The sequence below is a fragment of the Balaenoptera musculus genome, chromosome 7 (assembly GCF_009873245.2).
Source record: "Balaenoptera musculus isolate JJ_BM4_2016_0621 chromosome 7, mBalMus1.pri.v3, whole genome shotgun sequence".
In the NCBI taxonomy this organism is placed as follows: domain Eukaryota; kingdom Metazoa; phylum Chordata; class Mammalia; order Artiodactyla; family Balaenopteridae; genus Balaenoptera; species Balaenoptera musculus.
In genome coordinates, this window is record NC_045791.1 from 49,972,468 (window position 1) to 49,991,489 (window position 19,022).

Here is a 19,022-nt window from a genome sequence, read left to right on the forward strand (position 1 = left end):
AGCTTCTGGAGCCAGAGTTAGTCAGCACTCTAAGCATCTACTCAATATGGTAGAGAGCAGGAGAATGATGTAATGAAAATAAGACTCCGGCTAACAAAAAAGAAAAGGCGAGGGATGTGTCTGTGCACAGGAGGCACTGGGGGGGGGGGGCACAGACACCCCCCCCTCTCCTCCACACCCCACCTCCTCCCTCCTCATCCCAGGGTCAAGTGTAGGACCCATGTAGAGAGAAGGCTGGCAAATGCCAGGCATACCTGGAGACACAGGGCTGGGAATACTTTCCCTTCCCCAGCAAGGTCATTTCTATGGTAACCAAAACTGTAAAGGGGAAAAGCATGCTGCAGAGAAAACTCTTTCCTCTGGACTCCACCCTCAGCCTTCATCAACAGATACAGAAACACAATGACATGAGAAAGGAGAAGTGGTTTAAGAAGCCACACTCCTTTTTTAACAGGCTTAATATTTATGTTAAATAATAGGTAATTTCTACCCTATACAGAGAACTAAATAGCAGGTGCTTTTCGGAGTTGAATCCTACATGTGCCAAACTGTCTCCATAAAAAGTATGGAAAAGTGGAAGTGGAAAGAATGAGGAAAATGAGGAAGGGAAGAAAGTGATTAGAAGGTATGAGAAAAGCCAAGATGTGTGCTGCCCATCTGATTTTAGGGTTTTTGCGTGTTCTGTTTGTTTTAGTCTTATGCTATAGAAATTACTAGTGTAGGGTTAATGTGGAACCATCAGTGCTGCCTGCCTCTTAGCTGAGTACTACAGAGGAAAGAATTCTGCAAGCACCATTCTGTCTTACATGTCCACTAACAATTATCAAGAAATACAATATAATGTAAACACAAACACCATTTTACAAGAAATGCTAAAATGCTATACCAGCAACCAAAATGATGGCCCAGGCTTTGAATAACGATTCAATTTTAAATCCTTAAAAACAATGCGGAAGTCTGCAAGTACCAACATTCTCAGAAGAAAATCCCTTAAAGGATTCCAATACATATGGATGAACCAAAGTCCACTGAGACTTAAAATAATTTTCAAAGGATTCAGGATGAATATGATACAGTTTAAATAGAAATTAAAATGCAAAATTTTAGAACAATACATTGACCTCTGGCAGAGCTGCATTTCTCACCCCACCCCTTCCCTCAGAAGAAATATTCAAATTTTATTTGTTTCCAGTGGATTTATCTATGTTTTCCAGTGGATTAAATCTATGGATTTAACATCCACCCCTTTGTTGCTCAAAAAAAATGATAGTTACTTTTATAGTTGCCATCCATATGAAGTATATAACCTTCAAGATTAAGGCTCATTTTTTTTAAGAATAGCAAAATGTTCTGCTATGCTAATATAAGCAAATCTTTACCTATGCAAATGCAGGGCACAGACTTGGATGAGGCAAACAGCTCTGACACCCAGCTCTCAGGCAATAGGAAAGTTCCACAAGCTCTCAAGGTTGACAGAAAGCACAGCTCCTTCTCAGCTAGCCTGAGGGCTCCAGCATAGGAATGATTCTGTCCTGGTCACTGTTCCCCTGTGATAAATGTTTTCATTCATTGCTAAAAAGGTACTCAGCAAGACCAGGATTTCAGTACTAGTCAACTGCTTTTACATTACAAGCAGAGGATCTATATGCTGGCAACAGAAATAAATACAATGATCGAAACTCTTGCCTTCACTCCTCAACCCACTCCAATCTGGTCTGGTTCCGAAACTCTTTTCAATGAGTCCAAATCATCCCCAAATTGCAAGCTCCCAATTGTTTGCAGGTGTTCAAGAAATACCACTGAGTACGTAATACAGACCAGTCACTGTGGACAAAAAGAGAGATAGAAAGATGAGAGGCACAGATTCTCCTTCTAAAAAACTCAGAAACTCATGAGGAAATTGAATATGTAAGTCAATAAATGCACACAGTGTGATAAGTGCTACAAGAAACATATCATCAACATACTGCAGGAAACTCGAGGTTGCAACAACTCTACTTGGTCAGGAAGAAAAGGCAAGTAATGAATGGCAATCCCAATTTCCTGAATACTTAGGAATGGTCCGGCACTGTGTTCTCTGCTTTAAGGGCATCATCTCCATCGTCATAGCAACCCTATGACGTGGTGTTATTAGGTCCATTTTACAGACAAGGAAACTAAGTCATGCAGATGATGTAGGGCTAGGAATCACACCCAGATGTATCTAACTTTGAGAACCTGGGGCCTTTGAACTAAGTATTGAAAGACAGGTGGAAGGGGGACAGGAGAAGAGGAAAAAAATCTTTGGACAATATAAACAAAGGCAGAGAAGATAAGAAATACTCGCAGGTTTCTTTCAGACCTGCGCAACAATTAAATGTTTACTTATGAATTCAGTCATGAATACATATTTTTAAATTGCATCCTGTATAATAAATAATTCAACAATTATAATATTGCTTTTTTCCATTCTCACATTTCCTGAATCTTTTTTCCCCAAACTTCCCGTGTCATGTCTTTTCATTACACGAAAAAATCACCTGGGAAGTTTGTGCACCAGTGACACTCTCTGTTTGTTATAGAGGACAATTGCACAATAGTGAGAACAGATTACATTATACAGAAAATATCTAACAGAAGTTCTTAACCTATTAATACTTTGTAAATCAATAATGTTACCAAGAGAATACTCTGAGGGAAAGATGTTGTAAGAATTCGAATAAATTCTGTATGGCTCTCTTCTAAAACTTTAGTTGTTATTATTTGGTGGGGTGGTGGGAACCTGATATTTGAGCTCATATAATAAATAAAACCTGGAAAGACTTTCAAGATTATTGAGAAGTAAGGATGGCTTGTTAAATATAATGTATGACGGTCTAATCTAATTTATTTTGACCAAATTATAAGTCTCCTAAAGAAATATATTTATCAGTTAGTACACTAACAGTTCTACCCTACAGAATCTTTTTTTGAAAGAGCTGGAATTGTGCGGCATTACACATCACCACCACTAGGTGGAATCTCAACTATTTTGAGAATCACAAAGACCATCAGTCACAACCCAGTCCTTCTAATGGGGAAAACGAGTTCTTCTCTCACTGGGCTTTAGAGGATCAAATTCTGTCTCCTTGGTGATGCTAAAAACTTACGTTTGGAGATGACACCAAATACAAGGGGAAGGCAAGCAAGTGTTGCACCCCTTTTACAATAAATAATTTCAAGATGTGTAACAGCAAAGAGTCTTCAGAACTGGCTCCATGAGAAAGGTAACTGATATAGAAAAGATTCAAGGCAAATTCAGTAAAATGTAAAGGAATGAACAGAGTTGCTACAAAGAACAGGTAAAATAATGGAAACTGTGTTTATTCTAGAGAAGGGTAGCCTGCTCAAACAGTAGATCACTGTGTGAAGGCAAAAGGCTTAAGTTTCATAAAGAACTTAAGAATAAAGGAATCCTTCGAAAAGCAGGGTCCTTACCTGAAAAAGAAAGTTCCAAAAGAGAAGCCAGTTTTTATGTTTTAGAACATAAGTATCAAGTTGGAGTCCTGGGTGGATGAGGGTAGCCAGTAACTTCTCAGCAGCCTCTCCAGGTGTGTAATCCAAGTTCACCGTACGTTAGGACAATGCAGCACACAGCCAAGCGCTACAAAGGGACTCTACCCAGCCAAGGTTTATGCTCAGTTCATGTCATTAACATTCTCCTTCAAGTGACAAAGGACACTGGGCTCTACTATCACTACCCAGGATATTTCAAACTCACAGAAATGAAGAAGAAGAAACAAAACTCAGAAAACAGACATACCACAGTGCAGGGCAATAACCCAAGAATAAAGAGGAAATACTAAAGTTAATTTAAAACCATTTGCTTCTATTTATACGATTAATCTTTTGCATGTAAAAATGTTAATCTTCTTTACTGATAATCTTTTAAACAGCACAAACAACTTGTTCTGCAACTCAAAGGAAGCTCATGCAAAATTCAATAGCTCTGCCTGGCTTAGACTGGAGCTGGCAGGATATTCAAATCCTGAGAGGTCAGCGCAACCTACACAGTGCAGAATATTAGCTCGGCTTCTGAATTCTCCGCTGCCAATTGCTTTTGATTTCTGTTTTACTTCATTTCCTTTGATGACAGAGCCCATACCTAACAAGCACAACCAATCTTATTAACACGGAAAACTGTCCTCTGCCTCTCCCTCGTCCTCACTCACTTCTCTCCCTTTTGGACCCAAGCTTCCACTAACAGGCTGGAAATCTGGGGACCAGAGCTGGATTTCCCTCGAACTAGACAGAACTAAACTTCAGGACTCCTCACACAGCCCTTCCCCATCCACAAACCAAGCTTTGTCATGACACCACCCAGTCACGGCCACTCACTCATCCCCTCAGTTTGACATACCTTTTGGAGGGATCTTTCTGAAGACACAGTGAAAGTAATTTTCTAAAGGACTTGCCGTACTTTTTCATCATCTCCTTGTCCTCTACTCCTGTTTCTAAAGTAGGTGGATCATTTTGCAAAGTCAGCATCAACACCTGCAGCAGAAACAAACAGGAAGACAGGATCTCAGGGCAGCAGTTGCTACAACTGAGTTTCTCATTTTTCAGCAAAGCCTCAAAGACCCTCCTTGACTGGGTACAAACGTTGCTTCCCCATGATTTTCATTTTCTAGAAAGTGTGCGTTCAAAGTATTCAGTTCCCTTTGCAAATCTGTTCACGTGCCCTTTAACCTTTTTGTTATTCCATTGACAGAACTGAACAAAATCTGCTCTATGTGTTAAGAGTGCTCTCCCAAAGGGGCCAGGACAAGGGCTTCCTGGGAACTAGCTCTCACAAGGCCTGCAGGAGCACTTAGCTCCAGGACTGGCTTAGTGCAGGCTGTGCTCTGGCTGGGAAAGGGGGCAGTGGAGGGTAGAGAAAGAGAGGCCCAGAGCAGCAGGGAACGTTCACGTATACAGGTTATTCCTAAGTAAGGGACCGCCTGTACTCAAGGCTTCTCTAATACATTACCAGCCCTAAAAATAAATCCACAACATCCCAAGAGGTAACACATGGTCTCCCTTTATTTTTTTTAAATGAAAAAACATACAGAAAATTGCTTAAAGGCTTGGCAAAACTGAGACAGTAAGACACTGAAAGATAGCTAGGACACAAGTGAGTTACTAAAAACCATAACCAGAACAAAAGGCCATGCTGCTTTTGGAAAGGGACAAAAGAAAATCAAAACACAGCTTTCACATCGAAAAGGTAAAAAATTCCACTCTTTCACACTAACGTCAAAATTATTTGTTCTTGGGCTTCCCTGGTGGTGCAGTGGTTGAGAGTCCGCCTGCCAATGCAGGGGACACGGGTTCGAGCCCTGGTCTGGGAGGATCCCACATGCCGCGGAGCAACTGGGCCCGTGAGCCACAACTACTGAGCCTGCACGTCTGGAGCCTGTGCTCCGCAGCAAGAGAGGCCGCAACAGTGAGAGGCCCGCGCACCGCGATGAGGAGTGGCCCCCGCTTGCCACAACTAGAGAAAGCCCTCGCACAGAAACGAAGACCCAACACAGCCAAAATAAATAAATAAATGAATAAATTTATTAAAAAAAAAAAAAAAAAATTATTTGTTCTTTTTTTAAAAAGTGTAGAATTTGTAGCAAACTATTGACCTATAAAATGAAGAAAAACCTCATTAATGCATAAATCAGCCTTCATTTATGCAAATGCTATACATGCCAAGACACTGTTCTAACACCTTCAGATGCGTGAATAGATGAAGGATTAAAGTGACAGTTTATTGTTTGTGGAGGATAATAGCAAACCGTAGAAAAGTGGGAGATCTGTGAGATTTTAAGAAAAGTCCTGCAGGACTTTAGGCTAGAATTAGCGATGTGACTGGATTCAAGTGGAAAACACGAAAAAGTAGGGAAAGAAAACAAACAAGAAATAAGAAAAAATGATAGAGAAAACCCAGATGAAAGAAAAGTCCTCAGAGCTGTTTCAGTGCTTTTTCCCCAAAAGGTCACTTCAATTGTTTACACCTCAATTTAAAATTTTCTGCTGACAAAATCAGGTGTGTACACACAACTCCCAAATCTTAACTATTTTAAAAATATGTATATAAATATATAGAGAAAAGCAATGTAACGAACTACACTAAAACTTTAATAGGGATTGTCTGTGGTTGATGAGATTATGGATGATTGTTTTCATCTTTATTCTTATTTGGACTTCCAAATTTTCTACAGTAAGAACGTATTGGGCTTCCCTGGTGGCGCAGTGGTTGAGAATCTGCCTGCCAATGCAGGGGACATGGGTTCGAGCCCTGGTCTGGGAAGATCCCACATGCCGCGGAGCAACTAGGCCCGTGAGCCACAACTACTGAGCCTGCGCATCTGGAGCCTGTGCTCCGCAACAAGAGAGGCCGCGATGGTGAGAGGCCCGCGCACCGTGATGAAGAGTGGCCCCCACTTGCCTCAACTAGAGAAAGCCCTCGCACGGAAGCGAAGACCCAGCACAGCCATAAATAAATAAATAAATAAAAAGCCAGACCCTTAGCTCTTTAAAAAAAAAAAGAACGTATTAACTTTTTAATCAGTAAAATTATTTAACTTTTTTTATCCTCAGGTTTTTTTTTTTTTTAATCCTCCTAAAGCTTTTCCAATAAAATCCTAGGAAAAAGTTGAAACAAACATGGACCATATTCTCTGTAAAATACCTTCATAATTTCCATTCAACTATTTCAGCCACAAAACAAAATCCAGTTGGGTAAATTAGCCCTGAGACCACCACCTCAAAACTAACAGAAATAATGATGTAGGCTAGTTAAAAGAAAAACAAAAATAGGGACTTCCCTGGTGGTCCAGTGGTTAAGAATCCGTCCTGCAATGCAGGGGATGCCGGTTCCATCCATGGTCAGGGAACTAAGATCCCACATCCTGAGGGGCAACTAAGCCCGTGCGCCACAACTAGAGAGCCCATGTGCTGCAACTAGAGAGAAGCCTGCGCACACACCACAACGAAGTGAAGAGCCCGTGGGCCACAACGAAAGATCATGTGGGCCGCAACTAAGATCCCAAGCAGCCAAATAAATAAATAAATATTTTAAAAAATAATAACAATAAAGAGTAACTTCCAAAAAAAATAACAAAAATCTAAAAATAGTATCCAAATGTATGTTAGTTCCTAAAAACACTGGGCTCCCTTATTTCAGATGAGTCACCAACATGACACTATGAGAACAGGAGTGAAATGTTACAGACCATGGGGAAAAAAAGGCCTGAAAATTTGGGAAATCCATCTGTAAAGATGATATCACTATAATCTATTTTTAGATTTTTCTTGGGGAGCTGGGGGTATCCTGTGCTAGAGAGAGCAATGACCAGCATTCGTCTCATCTATCAACCTCCATCGACCAATCTGATCACATTCTTCTGTGCTAAGAACGTAAAGCAAGCTTCAAAGCTGGGAACTGTGCTACTTTTGTCCCATTCTGTCCACTGAGAGCATCAGATAACATTTAACTTGGCTGCATCCCTCCATTAATTCCCCTCGGGTCTAAGAGAAAAATGACTATGTTTAAGAGAATTAGAGAATGGATTCCGTTAAATCATATTTCAAACCCGACATAATATTTCCAATAGCAATTACTTTCATAGGAGGATATTTGTGATAAGGCGCTGCTCCTGTGGCTAGTTCAATGGCAGTTATTCCAAAACTCCACATGTCAGCCTTGAAGTCATAGCCTCTCACCTAAGAAAGGAAGCAGGAAAAAAAACACAATTATACAGCCGGCATGTTATACATGACGAGGTCCATATTATGTCAGAAGTCCACGGCTGTGTGTGCACAACCTTGAGATTACTTTGCTAAGGTCCAGCAATCGGGAATTAAATCTTGCATGATGAATTCTAGTAAAATGATTGATTTGAACAAAATGTTAGTGTAATAATTATATGTATTGTACAACTATACTATGTCAATCAAAACATCCCTTTTATTTTATTTATTTATTTATCTCACCTGTTCCATGACTTCAGGGGCCATCCAACACGGGGTGCCAACAAATGTTTTTCTTACTTTATTCCGGGTAACATCACCGCCTGTTGCTAAGAAAGCACTTACCCCAAAATCTGAAAGGAAAAAAAAAAAAAAAAATTAGGTTATTTTTTAGGTAAAATTTTAGGTAAGACATTATTTATTAGGTAAGACATTATGGCTTACAAATTCTGACTTTATGAACATCTCTTTTTTCCTGGTGGGCCTCACGATGGTGATGACTTGCTCCAAACACTGTGGAGCTCTCTCAGCCATCCAGCAGGGCAGTCCTGCCACCCGCCGTCCCCTACACCAGCGTTCCCCAACCTTTTTGGCACCAGGGACCGGTTTCGTGGAAGACAATTTCTCCCCGGGGGCAGGGACGGCCGATGGTTCAGGCGGTAGTGCGAGCCGGAGCGATGGGGAGCGGCAGATGAAGCTTCGCTCACTCGCCCACCCGCCCCTCACCTCCTGCTGTGCGGCCGGGTTCCTAACAGGCTGTGGGCAGGTAGGGGTCCACGGGCAGGTAGCGGTCCGCGGGCAGGTAGCCGTCCGCGGCCCGCGGGTTGGGGACCCCCTGCCCTACACTTCAGAGAATGCCCTCATCACAGGTTATGGGTCAGCAAGCTCACCAGTCCAAAAGCTCAGCATATCATTTTATATTTTCTACCAGAAAGGTATCACAAGTCATAACTAACCATCAAAGATTACAATAAAAATATACATACCTTCCCAAAGCCCTAAATTAAAGGATCTTAGCTTTTAGCTAAGATTCATTTTAGAAAATTATTTATAAGAATAGCACCAAAGGCAGTAAAACTAGCATGTGTTTCCTTTTATGTTTTCTTTTATTATGATTATTTTCTAGCCTCTTTAATTCCACATCATCAATGTTTGGGGAGTGGATTTCTTCCTTGAAATAAAGGATGAGTAACATACAACTTCCACATTCCCACGCCCTTCCTTGAACAGTGCTCTGTAACACTTTAGCCAAAATCATAATGGCAAATCCACAAACCCAGGTACATAAAGCCAACATGCCCGGTTTTGTCCACACGTAGCAATCAACACAAAGGATAAGCCCAGTCAGTAAAGACTGGGTTTTTTTCAACGTTTGCTTTCTGGATAATTTTCATAGATATAGATGGAAAGGTTTGTAGAATGAAGTAATACTCTTCTTGACATCCATTATATATTAGAAGTTCTTCTTGTGAGGACATGAATTAATTAAGCATACTGTATACGTGCATGCATTCATGCAAAAATTATGTTTGTATATGTGAAAGTAGAGAGGGAATACCTAGTGATTATTAATGCATGCATTTGTGCTTAGAGTTTTACTAATGGTTAAAATTAGTTAGTAAGTTAAACTACCAACTACTTAGGGCTAGTACAGACCTACCAGTAAGAGCCAACTCAAGGACACCTCAATAGAAAGCTGGTAAATAGTTATAAAAAAGGGATGTCAACACCTCAAAACACTGCAGCAGACTATGCAGGGTGGACCCCTTCAAACTGCTCTCACATGACTCTCCTTTGCTGGCCCCCTTTGGTGATTGCCAGGATGATGGCAATTACCAAAGAACAACGTCAAGTACAAACCAAGGTCAAATATTAGCATTTGCGTTAGATCTACATTATTAAGTTATGCAATAACACTGGAAGCAGTTCCCTGAGTTGAAATCTGTTGACTGTTCCATTTTATTTACGTTTAAATTTACTCAAATCCCAATAGGATTACAACTTCAAGTAAAAGGAATAAAAATTGACAAAGGGAGTCTTTATTCCAACTGCTACTCTCGTGTTAATAGTGAGCAAAAGTATGTTCTGAAAATGCTATATAATTTAATTTGCACGTATGTGCTGAACTCTATTTGAACTCTTATATTACAGTCAGAAAAATCAAGCTTTCTGAAAAGAAACCTCTGAAACCGCTGAACCAGTCTCCTGCAGGTAGGAGGAGATAAAATTCATTCTCTTACAGAAGAGCTAGGTGAACTTAATCATTTGTAAGTATCTACTATATTTGGCTAGAGGAAGAGACAACATGATAAGGCTTTCGAAAATATAAATTTCAACCTCATTTGTATTTCGGAAAAGAAGTTTAACAGTGAATCCAACATTGTTTTTATTAAAATAATTTTGTAACATGATAATATTAAATAAATACATATCATCTGTAAATAATTAAGGATATGGGTAAAAGTTGCTTTAAGGAAAAATGAATTCTTTTCCATGCAGTTGAAGCAATTCTCCACCCCAAATATACATATATCTTCCTAAAAGATATAATCTAGATAAAAATCCATTGTTAACATTAATTCTTTTTAATTCCTTAAAAATACCATCGGATGGGACTTCCCTGATGGCACAGTGGTTGGGAATCCGCCTGCCAATGCAGGAGGACATGGGTTCGAGCCCTGGTCCGGGAAGATCCCACATGCCGTGGAGCAACTAAGCCTGCAAGCCACAACTACTGAAGCCCAAGTGCCACAACCACTGAAGCCCATGTGCCACAACCACTGAAGCCCACATGCCACAACCACTGAAGCCCGCATGCCTAGAGCCCGTGCTCCGCAACCAGAGAAGCCACCGCAATGAGAAGCCCGCACACCACAACGAAGAGTAGGCCCTGCTCGCCGCAACTAGAGAAAGCCTGCACGCAGCAACAACCCCAAGGCAGCCAAAAATAAATAAATAAATAATAAAAAATTAAAAAAAAAAATCTGATTACATTAGACCTTTTAAAGCTGCAAAAACAGCTGAGAGAGATGCATAGTTGCAATTCATTATTGACAACACCTCTTCAATGTATTTTCCTGATTCACATTTGTATTCACAGCCTCCACTTAGAACACTCACTTTTAAGTCATAAACAGATGGTTAAATGTCTTTAAAGTTCAGAAGAAAAATTCCGGAAGCAGAAACACCAATCCTAACATCTACTCACCCTATGACTACAGAAGAAGTGTACAATTTGCTCATACGTGTGGCCAGTGTATATAGAAAAAGATTTATATGTGCTGCGAAAGAGAACTTTTGGACTGAACTTTGTAGGGTGCTTGTGTCAACAGGAAGACGGGTATATTCTGTGGAGACAGCTTACATGTGACAGAGAGGTGGAGGCGGCAGAGCAGAAAACAGTGAAAAGCGCCCTTGATTGCTGAGGGGGACCTCCAGACAGCCCAGGGGAGTGGAGCCAGATACGTGTGGGTCAGAAACCATGAACATTTCTCTGGCAACATGGAATCAAAGGCTACACATCAAGTTAGCCGGCCTCCAGGAATAACTGCATCTCAAACCAGAAAGAGTGCTGTCATCCTGGTAACAAAAAGGCTCTCACATCTTTTGAATCCATCCAGTTCTCTCCTTCCCCATCGTCACTGCCTTGGTTTAAGCGCAAGAGTCCTGGGGCAGCCTCCGAGGTCCCCACCTCCCTTCTTTCCCCAGACCAGCTTGCGACAGCCAGGCACTGCTATGTCACAGGCCTGCCGGCTCCTTAAAAAGTCTTTAAAGGCTCCCTGCTCCCCCAGGATAAAGTCAGAATCCCTCGGCACAACATGCAAATCTGACTCCCCTTTCCTCTCCCGCCTCATCTATCACTACTCCCAAATTCCAGCCTTGAGCCCCGGCCCTCCTACTTACTTTTAATTGCCTGAACCCACCACCATCCTTGCCCTCAGCAGTGTTGCCTTTGTACCTGGACGATGCCTTTGCCTTTGCATCATCCCAGGGCACTGTTCCCTCCACTAAGGGGAGGACCATCAGCAGAGGACACTCTGCTGGTCCTTATTAAGGACAGAAGCATCTTTGGCATCCTGACTCGTGGTGCCTTGGGGCTTTTTCACAGCTGCCTCTGCATTAGGGTATGGTTAAGTTTGATGTACCTTCATCACCTTTCCCTCATTTGCGGCATACGATTTAAGTGACTTTGGGAATTGTCTTGTTTTGATATGTGAACGCTAAGCCCTGTGGAGGATCTGCAGGGGTTTGGGGTGCAGCTACCTGATTCAGCAAGTAGCAGATCTGCCAGGAAATAGCACAGCCCTAAGGGACCAAGGTAGGATGCTCAGTGGTTAGGCTGAAGACTAAGTTATTCCCCAACTGTGTGACTCCAGCAAGGCACTTAACCTTTCTGGAGCTCTGTTTTCAGGCTTCTTGGTTATGCCTGTTTTTACATTATTTTCACATTTATAATACTCCCCTACTTCTTTTTACCATGGATAAATACGCTTTATAATAATTGTTAGGTAGATCAATAAGCTATTGTTCTCTGCCTTATAACTGGGCTGAGGGGATAAGCATTAACGTTTTTACAGTGGTAGATATAAAATACAAGAAGGACATGCTTCCTGACCTTAAGGATATTACCATCAAGGAGGGAGAAGGCATGAAACAGAACGTGTAGAATCAAACACTATGCTCTGCTGTCCGTGTAGAAGTGGAAGAGCTAGGACTGTAATAGCCATGAAAGACTCCATCTCCAAGCGGGCCTTGGACCTGGCCTTGAAGATGAGGTTGAGTGTTGGACAGACGAGCCCAAAAGGAAGTGACATTCCAGACAAAGAAGCAGCATGAGCAAAGCACAAGTGTTGAGCCAAGAAGAAAAACTGTCTGACAGCTGCATGGCTCAAAAACTCAAATACCTACAGGGGCCCAGGCAGGAATATGAAGGGGGGAAAGGGGTCCCGCAAAGCAATAGCTCCATCTCAATGATGAAGGGCACTTGATATCTGTCTCAGCATAGGGGGACGTTAGGAAGTGCAGGGCCCTTCCCAGGAGCCCATGCCCAGGTCTAAAGCAAGCGTCTGCTGTTCAGCTGGAAAAGAAAACTGTCATAGAGGAAAATGGCCCTGGTTTTGCAGATGCCCCAATTTTCCCAGAGAAAGCCGAACATTGAGATCTTGATGTAAAACCTCTTGTTTTTGCTGTCGCTGGCAACAAATTCATTAAAAAAAAAAAAAAAAAAAAGTGGAAAAGTACAATAAAGTACAATTCCGCCTGCCTGATTTAACCTGCAAAACTAGTCTTGGGGGCTTCCCTGGTGGCGCAGTGGTTGAGAATCTGCCTGCCAATGCAGGGGACACGGGTTCGAGCCCTGGTCTGGGAAGATCCCACATGCCGCGGAGCAGCTGGGCCCGTGAGCCGCAATTACTGAGCCTGCGCGTCTGGAGCCTGTGCTCCGCAACAAGAGAGGCCGCGATAGTGAGAGGCCCGCGCACCGCGATGCAGAGTGGCCCCCGCTTGCCACAACTAGAGAAAGCCCTCGCACAGAAACGAAGACCCAACACAGCCATAAATAAATAAATTAATTAATTTTAAAAAAAAAAACTAGTCTGCCAACTGTGTTGTTATGATGTGTAAAATTTACCTATAATACTTCAATATACACCATGTGATATTATATTTGTGGTACTGCAACCCAGGTGGCCGACTGGTGTTCTGAGCCAGAATGCCCAGTGCTAGAAGGGTCTGGCAGCATTTGATTCAGGATGCCAGAGGCAGCTGCTAGAAGTATTTCTGTTATCCGTATCTAAGTATAGATAAGTATGAGCCAGGTGAATGCCCAAAAGGGACTATTGTTGGGGAAAAGAGTCACCTGCTGATAGGCATGATGCATGTTAGAAACAGGTTTTCGCTGGTAAAAGTCAAAGCAGTGAGCACACAGAGAGTGGCTAAAATATTTTAGATATACTCCCCATCTGGCATGAATAGGAAGAAAGAATCCAGCCAGGCCCAAGAGTAAGCTAAACCCCTAACCAGTTTTCTGCCTAGTTAGATTCTAGATGCCAGGCACAAGTGTACAAGAAAACTGCATCTGGAATGTTGGCATGTCGGCTTCGAGTGAGTTTTTCATTCACCTAGAAGGACAGAGAGCAGGAATCTCCTTGAGCTTACGGAATAAATTGTGAGAACTCTTTAGGGTTCTTGCTTGCTAATGAAGGGCAAAATTTGGTCTGAAACTTGATGTCCTTAAAACCTGGGAGTGACGTTGTAGGTGAGTTAGCCAACCCGAACCAACCTCAAACATCTATAAAATCTACTAATCTCTGTGAAAGGGAACCTGAGTTGTGCATGGAAAAAAAAAAAAAAGGCTTAGGTCCATTCCATACTTGGCTAGAGAGTAATGGAATCAACATTTGAGAGCTCAGAGCTTCCTAAATCATACTCAAAATGGGTTGCAACAGATACTGACCCTTTAAACCTCCAAGTGGCTGGTTGCAGGACTGGGGCAGCGGGAGTCACAGTGGCTACAGGGGCCCCTGGTAGTTCCCTGCCAGAAGCAGCCTCTCTTCCCCAGAGGCCATGGTCTGGAAAAGGGAAGAAGCACTGAGCCTGTCAAGGAGCCCAACTACAGAGTCTGAGTTGCAGGTAAAGGAAGCTGTACTTGATCCAGTTACTACCCTGGACTACTGTTGCTTTCTCTCTAGTCAAGAGGAGAATTGGGGGAAAGAAATCAGGCAGGGATGTTCAGGAAAAGAGAAAGACGAGAAGCAGGAAGACCACAGCCTATAGCCCAGGAGCAAAATCAACAGGGCCTATATTTGAACAGAGACTCTGAAAAAGGAAAGGGTGAGACAAACCCTTAACGAAACGTGATAACTTAGTGAGTACTGGAATTAAAAAAGAGGAAGGGATAAACAAGATGAAATAACTTGCCAAGGACCATATAGCGAGTTACTGAAGGTCTGAATGAAATCCACAGTCCTTCACAGAGGAGTTTTAGCCACATGGCCCCAGGCTCCTTTTTGGGAAAATTCGGTGTATTCTTAGGTACCGGAAAGGAAACACAAAAAGGAATAATGGGGTTAATATTCCACAACTCCTACACTCTTCCCTGAGTAGAGATCAAATTGTGATTACCCAGCATCGAAAAACTGGCTTGAGGTTCTCTGGTTAATCCTAAATGTCATATTTATATCATCAAAAACAATCCCTGCATAATTTGGTTTGATTCCCAGTTGTTGTTTTTTTCTCATGAGAGAGTCAAGACTTTACTGGCGAAACTGAAATGTACTTCTCAACACCCAGGAACATTTTCAGGGCTGCCAGCACCCGGCCTTCGTGAGTCTCACAGGTTTCCTTAAAATGTTATACATGCAATGTTGGTGAATGAAGAAGCATATAAAGAAGCACATTATGATTTAAATTATGCAAACTATGATAATGGGTATAAAACAGAAGCAAATATTTTCTTAATTCTGTTAGGAACTGCATGAACTGCTGTTTTGCTTTAAATGACGTATTTCGTTCTTTTCACGTTGTTTTTATAGTAAAACGTGTGTCAGTGGTGCAGCGCCCCCGTAGGCACAATAGTGTCCAAACGGCGTGGGTGTCGCTTTGATTTTGTAGAGCTTTGATTTAAGCACAATGCCAGCCTTCTAGTGAGAGCTAACATGGGAAAATATGACATTAATTTAAATAGAGTGACTATTACATGACATGACCTAAACAGCACGAATAGAAGAATTATGTTAAGGTATCATCTTCTGTTTGCTGGTAATTCCAAGGTGTCCTCTCCGCCCCCGGATCTTCTTGGTGAGACAGGAAAGACACAGACCAGGGTAAGTGAAGGCTTTAGCAACTGCAGAATCAGGGGCCTCCCTCCCCCAACTGCAATCCAGACTTATTCCATGCAGATTACTCTTCCTAAAGCACAGTTCCGATCACAGCCCTCTCTGGTCAAACTCTCTCCCCACATGGCATCTGAAGAATAACAAGGCAGAATCCCCGGCCATAATCCATCCTGTAGGTAGAAGCCAACAGTCTCCCGGTATTGTTTCCTTCTGATGGCAATGTTTACCCCCTTATCACATCCTGGAGCACAGTGCTTTTCGCTTTTTTAACTGACCAAATCACTTGTTTCTCAATTTTACTTTTCTTTGATGTATAGTTAAACCCAGCCTTTTCTACCAGTTTTACTGCTTGTTTTATTTCTGTTTGTAAATTAAATAGGAACAACTTTTCACTCTCCTGGAGGCTTGCCATCTTCAGGGCGTCATCAGACCTCCAGGCAGTAAGAAGCAAGTCTGCAGGGGCGGGAAGGTGGGGAGGCAAGGGCGGCACTACCTCGTGCCTGCTGGGAACCCCTGAAAGCAGGCAGGAGAGAGCGCAGGGCAGCACTGACTCGGAGGTGGCAGAGGGGACGCCTCAAGCCCTCCAGGCGGACGTGGCACCTCCAGGTACCTTGCAAACCCAGAGCAAGAAGCAGAGCCCAGAGCCCAGCGGGCCAAGGCAGGATGTGGCGAGACCTACACAGTGGCCGCCAACATTCACCAGGCTGGTTTCCTGCTTGAAGTAATGCCACTTTACTCAGAGGCGAAGTTTTCTCTCTAAGTGGTGTGGGCATAACTAGTAAGAGGCCAAATAGCGACACGCTTGGTGTGGGATACGTGGCCCCCATTCAGAGGCACACCATGGGGTCCTGACCGTTCCCGGTGAGTCCCCATCAATGATCCCTGAAACTACAGGGGAGAGGAGAGGTACCGAGGAAGGACACAGTGAGTAGCAAGGAACCACATTTCCACCCCAAGAAGGTACTTTGGAATCAAACAGGCTTGCGTGTGATGCCATTTACACTCCCTGCTCACCAACTTCACTCCTTTGAGCAACAGTTTCACAAGCTATAAAACGAGGGGCACAGAATGCATATAGTAGTTTCCTAATAATGTTAAGTCCCTGGCAGCACACACTGGTGATTTGCTACCCAACATCCATAGCCCGATCTCTACCAGCATCCTGATTTGGTGTGCCGGGCCCCAGGGGGATTAACTGTACAGATCTAAGTCAATCATGGTGTCTGGTTCCTGGTCTGGTGAACGGTCTGAGGGTCTGCCCTAGTCCTGACCCATGGGATCCAAGAGGAATATGGTACAGACACTTGTGGGAATATTTTCTGTCTAACACAAGAACCACCCTACCAGGGTGGTTTCCTACCCGCTCCCCCTGCCTGTTAGGGACACTGTCACGTGAGGATGTGATGCTGGGAGCAAAGGAGCCCGTGGGGACATGGGCTGCCTGACATTACTGAGGTGCAGAACAGAGAGTAGTAAAGAGCCCAAGACCTCTGTGATACCCCTGGGCTCCTGCACCAACCCTGGAACAGTATACCCCAGACTAATGTTACGTGAGATTGTTAAACGGCCGTATTGCTTCACCCCCTGACGGTCAAGCCCTCTGGTGTTTGTACCCAAAGGCTTTTTAATTCTTACAATCCCCTGTCTTTCCCCAGTCCAGCCATGTTTATTCATACTTCCTGACTGTTAAGAGTTAACCATTGCATCAGAGGCCAAAGTCGATGCAATCCCCAAATGGGCTTGGTAAAAATCAGCAAGAAAACGATTTGGCACACGGTGCAATTTTGGAGTTCTAAACAGTTCCACTATTAAGCATGGCTTTTAATACCAGGGGCACAAATCAAAACAAATAAATGCAACCAGTGTCTCAAGGGGAAAAAAAAAAAACATACTACAAGAAGAGCCTAATTCACTTTTTTGCCAATAGTTTCTGTTTGGGGCTACGCTTACATAAATGTTCCAAAAATGGAACAATACACTTCTAGGAAAATAGGAGAGAGAGGTATCGTCAACATTCTCGTCTAGGTCCTTGCTACTCAAAGTGGGGTCCACAGACCAGAACCATCAGCATCACCTGGGAGCCTCTGAGAAACACAGAATCTTGGATCCCACCCCAGACCTAGTGACCAGAATCTGTACTATAGCAAGAGCCCCAGCTGATTCGATGCGCAGTGAAGCTGGAGAAGCACTGCTCAAGGGCACCATCTTCCTAGCAGGCACCACGGCACGATTCAGGATGACCGGAAGACCTCCAAGTACAGCCATCTCCACGGCTTCCCTCCTCCACCTCTTTGGTGAAGAGAACCACAGCAGTAGAGAGAGAGAGTGGCTTGGAAAGAGTCAAGCGCACATTCACGTATTTTATGACGAGTAAGTACAAGGCCAACGCTACAAACGAAAATCATGTCCTACACAGAACTGTCTGACCCAGTGATTCTAATGTGTCACGCAGGACAAACTCACACACGTGGCACACCTCTGTGGGAATACTCAGATTTGTACAAAATCTTTTAATAATACATTTACATAATTTATAATCACAATACTTATTAACAGTCCGTCTGTAACAGCTGCTCACTGGAGGTGCCAGGGCATAGAAGAGCCGGGTTGAGGGCCCATCAGCCTCAGCACAGATATCTGTAACACTAAACCTCTCTCTCCCCCTCAAGAAAGCTCTGAAATGCAATTGTGTGAGGGTGATAGCATTATAATATTAAAGTGATAACACTGAATCCACTCATTGTTTAGGCAAGGCAATAAGAAATATGCTGGCACCTTATCTGCTATTAGTAGTCAATTATTCACACACCACCTCACTATGGGGGGGTGGGGGACACCACCTGTCCTGCTCAGGAGGGAGGGACCCCAAGAGGGACCAGACAGAACCAAAGAGAGTCTTCTGAAAACCCTCGCTTTCCACCCAAACTTCTTTCCCTGAATCAGACTCCTGGTTTTCAATTCTATTTATTCCTTCTCGTAAGCAAATGGTCTCAATGGTCTGGTCGGGTTCTACAGGCTGCAGCCCCACCCACACGTGGCATGGTGTCCAAGGCATTCAGGATCAGAAAATAGGATCTGCCATATTTCCAGAGCCTGGTCCCTAGGGAGTCACTTCTAGCTGCTCTGTACAAGTCCATGTTTCCCATCTATTAATGAGGGAGAGGCAGTCCTGACCGGGTTTGAAACATCAGAGAATAACAATTGCACAGCCTTTTCTGACAGCAGAAGAAGAAATCAGAAGACATCTTTTTATTCTCTAATGCTAGAGTTTCACCTTTCAAAGCACACACACAAAAAAAACCCACAAAGAAGCAAACCTTCCCATGATTGGTATTTCATGTAGGTAGACTCTCGAAATTGCCATCAACAGGTTTCCTTCAAATGTGCTACATTTCTACTTATAAAGGAAAAGTTCTTAGTACTTATTTGTACTTCGTACATGGAGTC

The 19,022-nt window shown here is 43.0% G+C and overlaps 1 protein-coding gene across 1 annotated transcript in view; it reads right to left on the reverse strand.

Annotated features, from left to right (window-relative positions):
* STK39 (serine/threonine kinase 39) overlaps nt 1-19,022 on the reverse strand; it is a 301,651-nt gene that overhangs the window by 183,595 nt on the left and 99,034 nt on the right. The window contains 3 exon segments of the mRNA XM_036858821.1: nt 4,379-4,512; nt 7,612-7,713; nt 7,984-8,093. Coding sequence (XP_036714716.1) covers nt 4,379-4,512; nt 7,612-7,713; nt 7,984-8,093 — 346 coding nt within the window.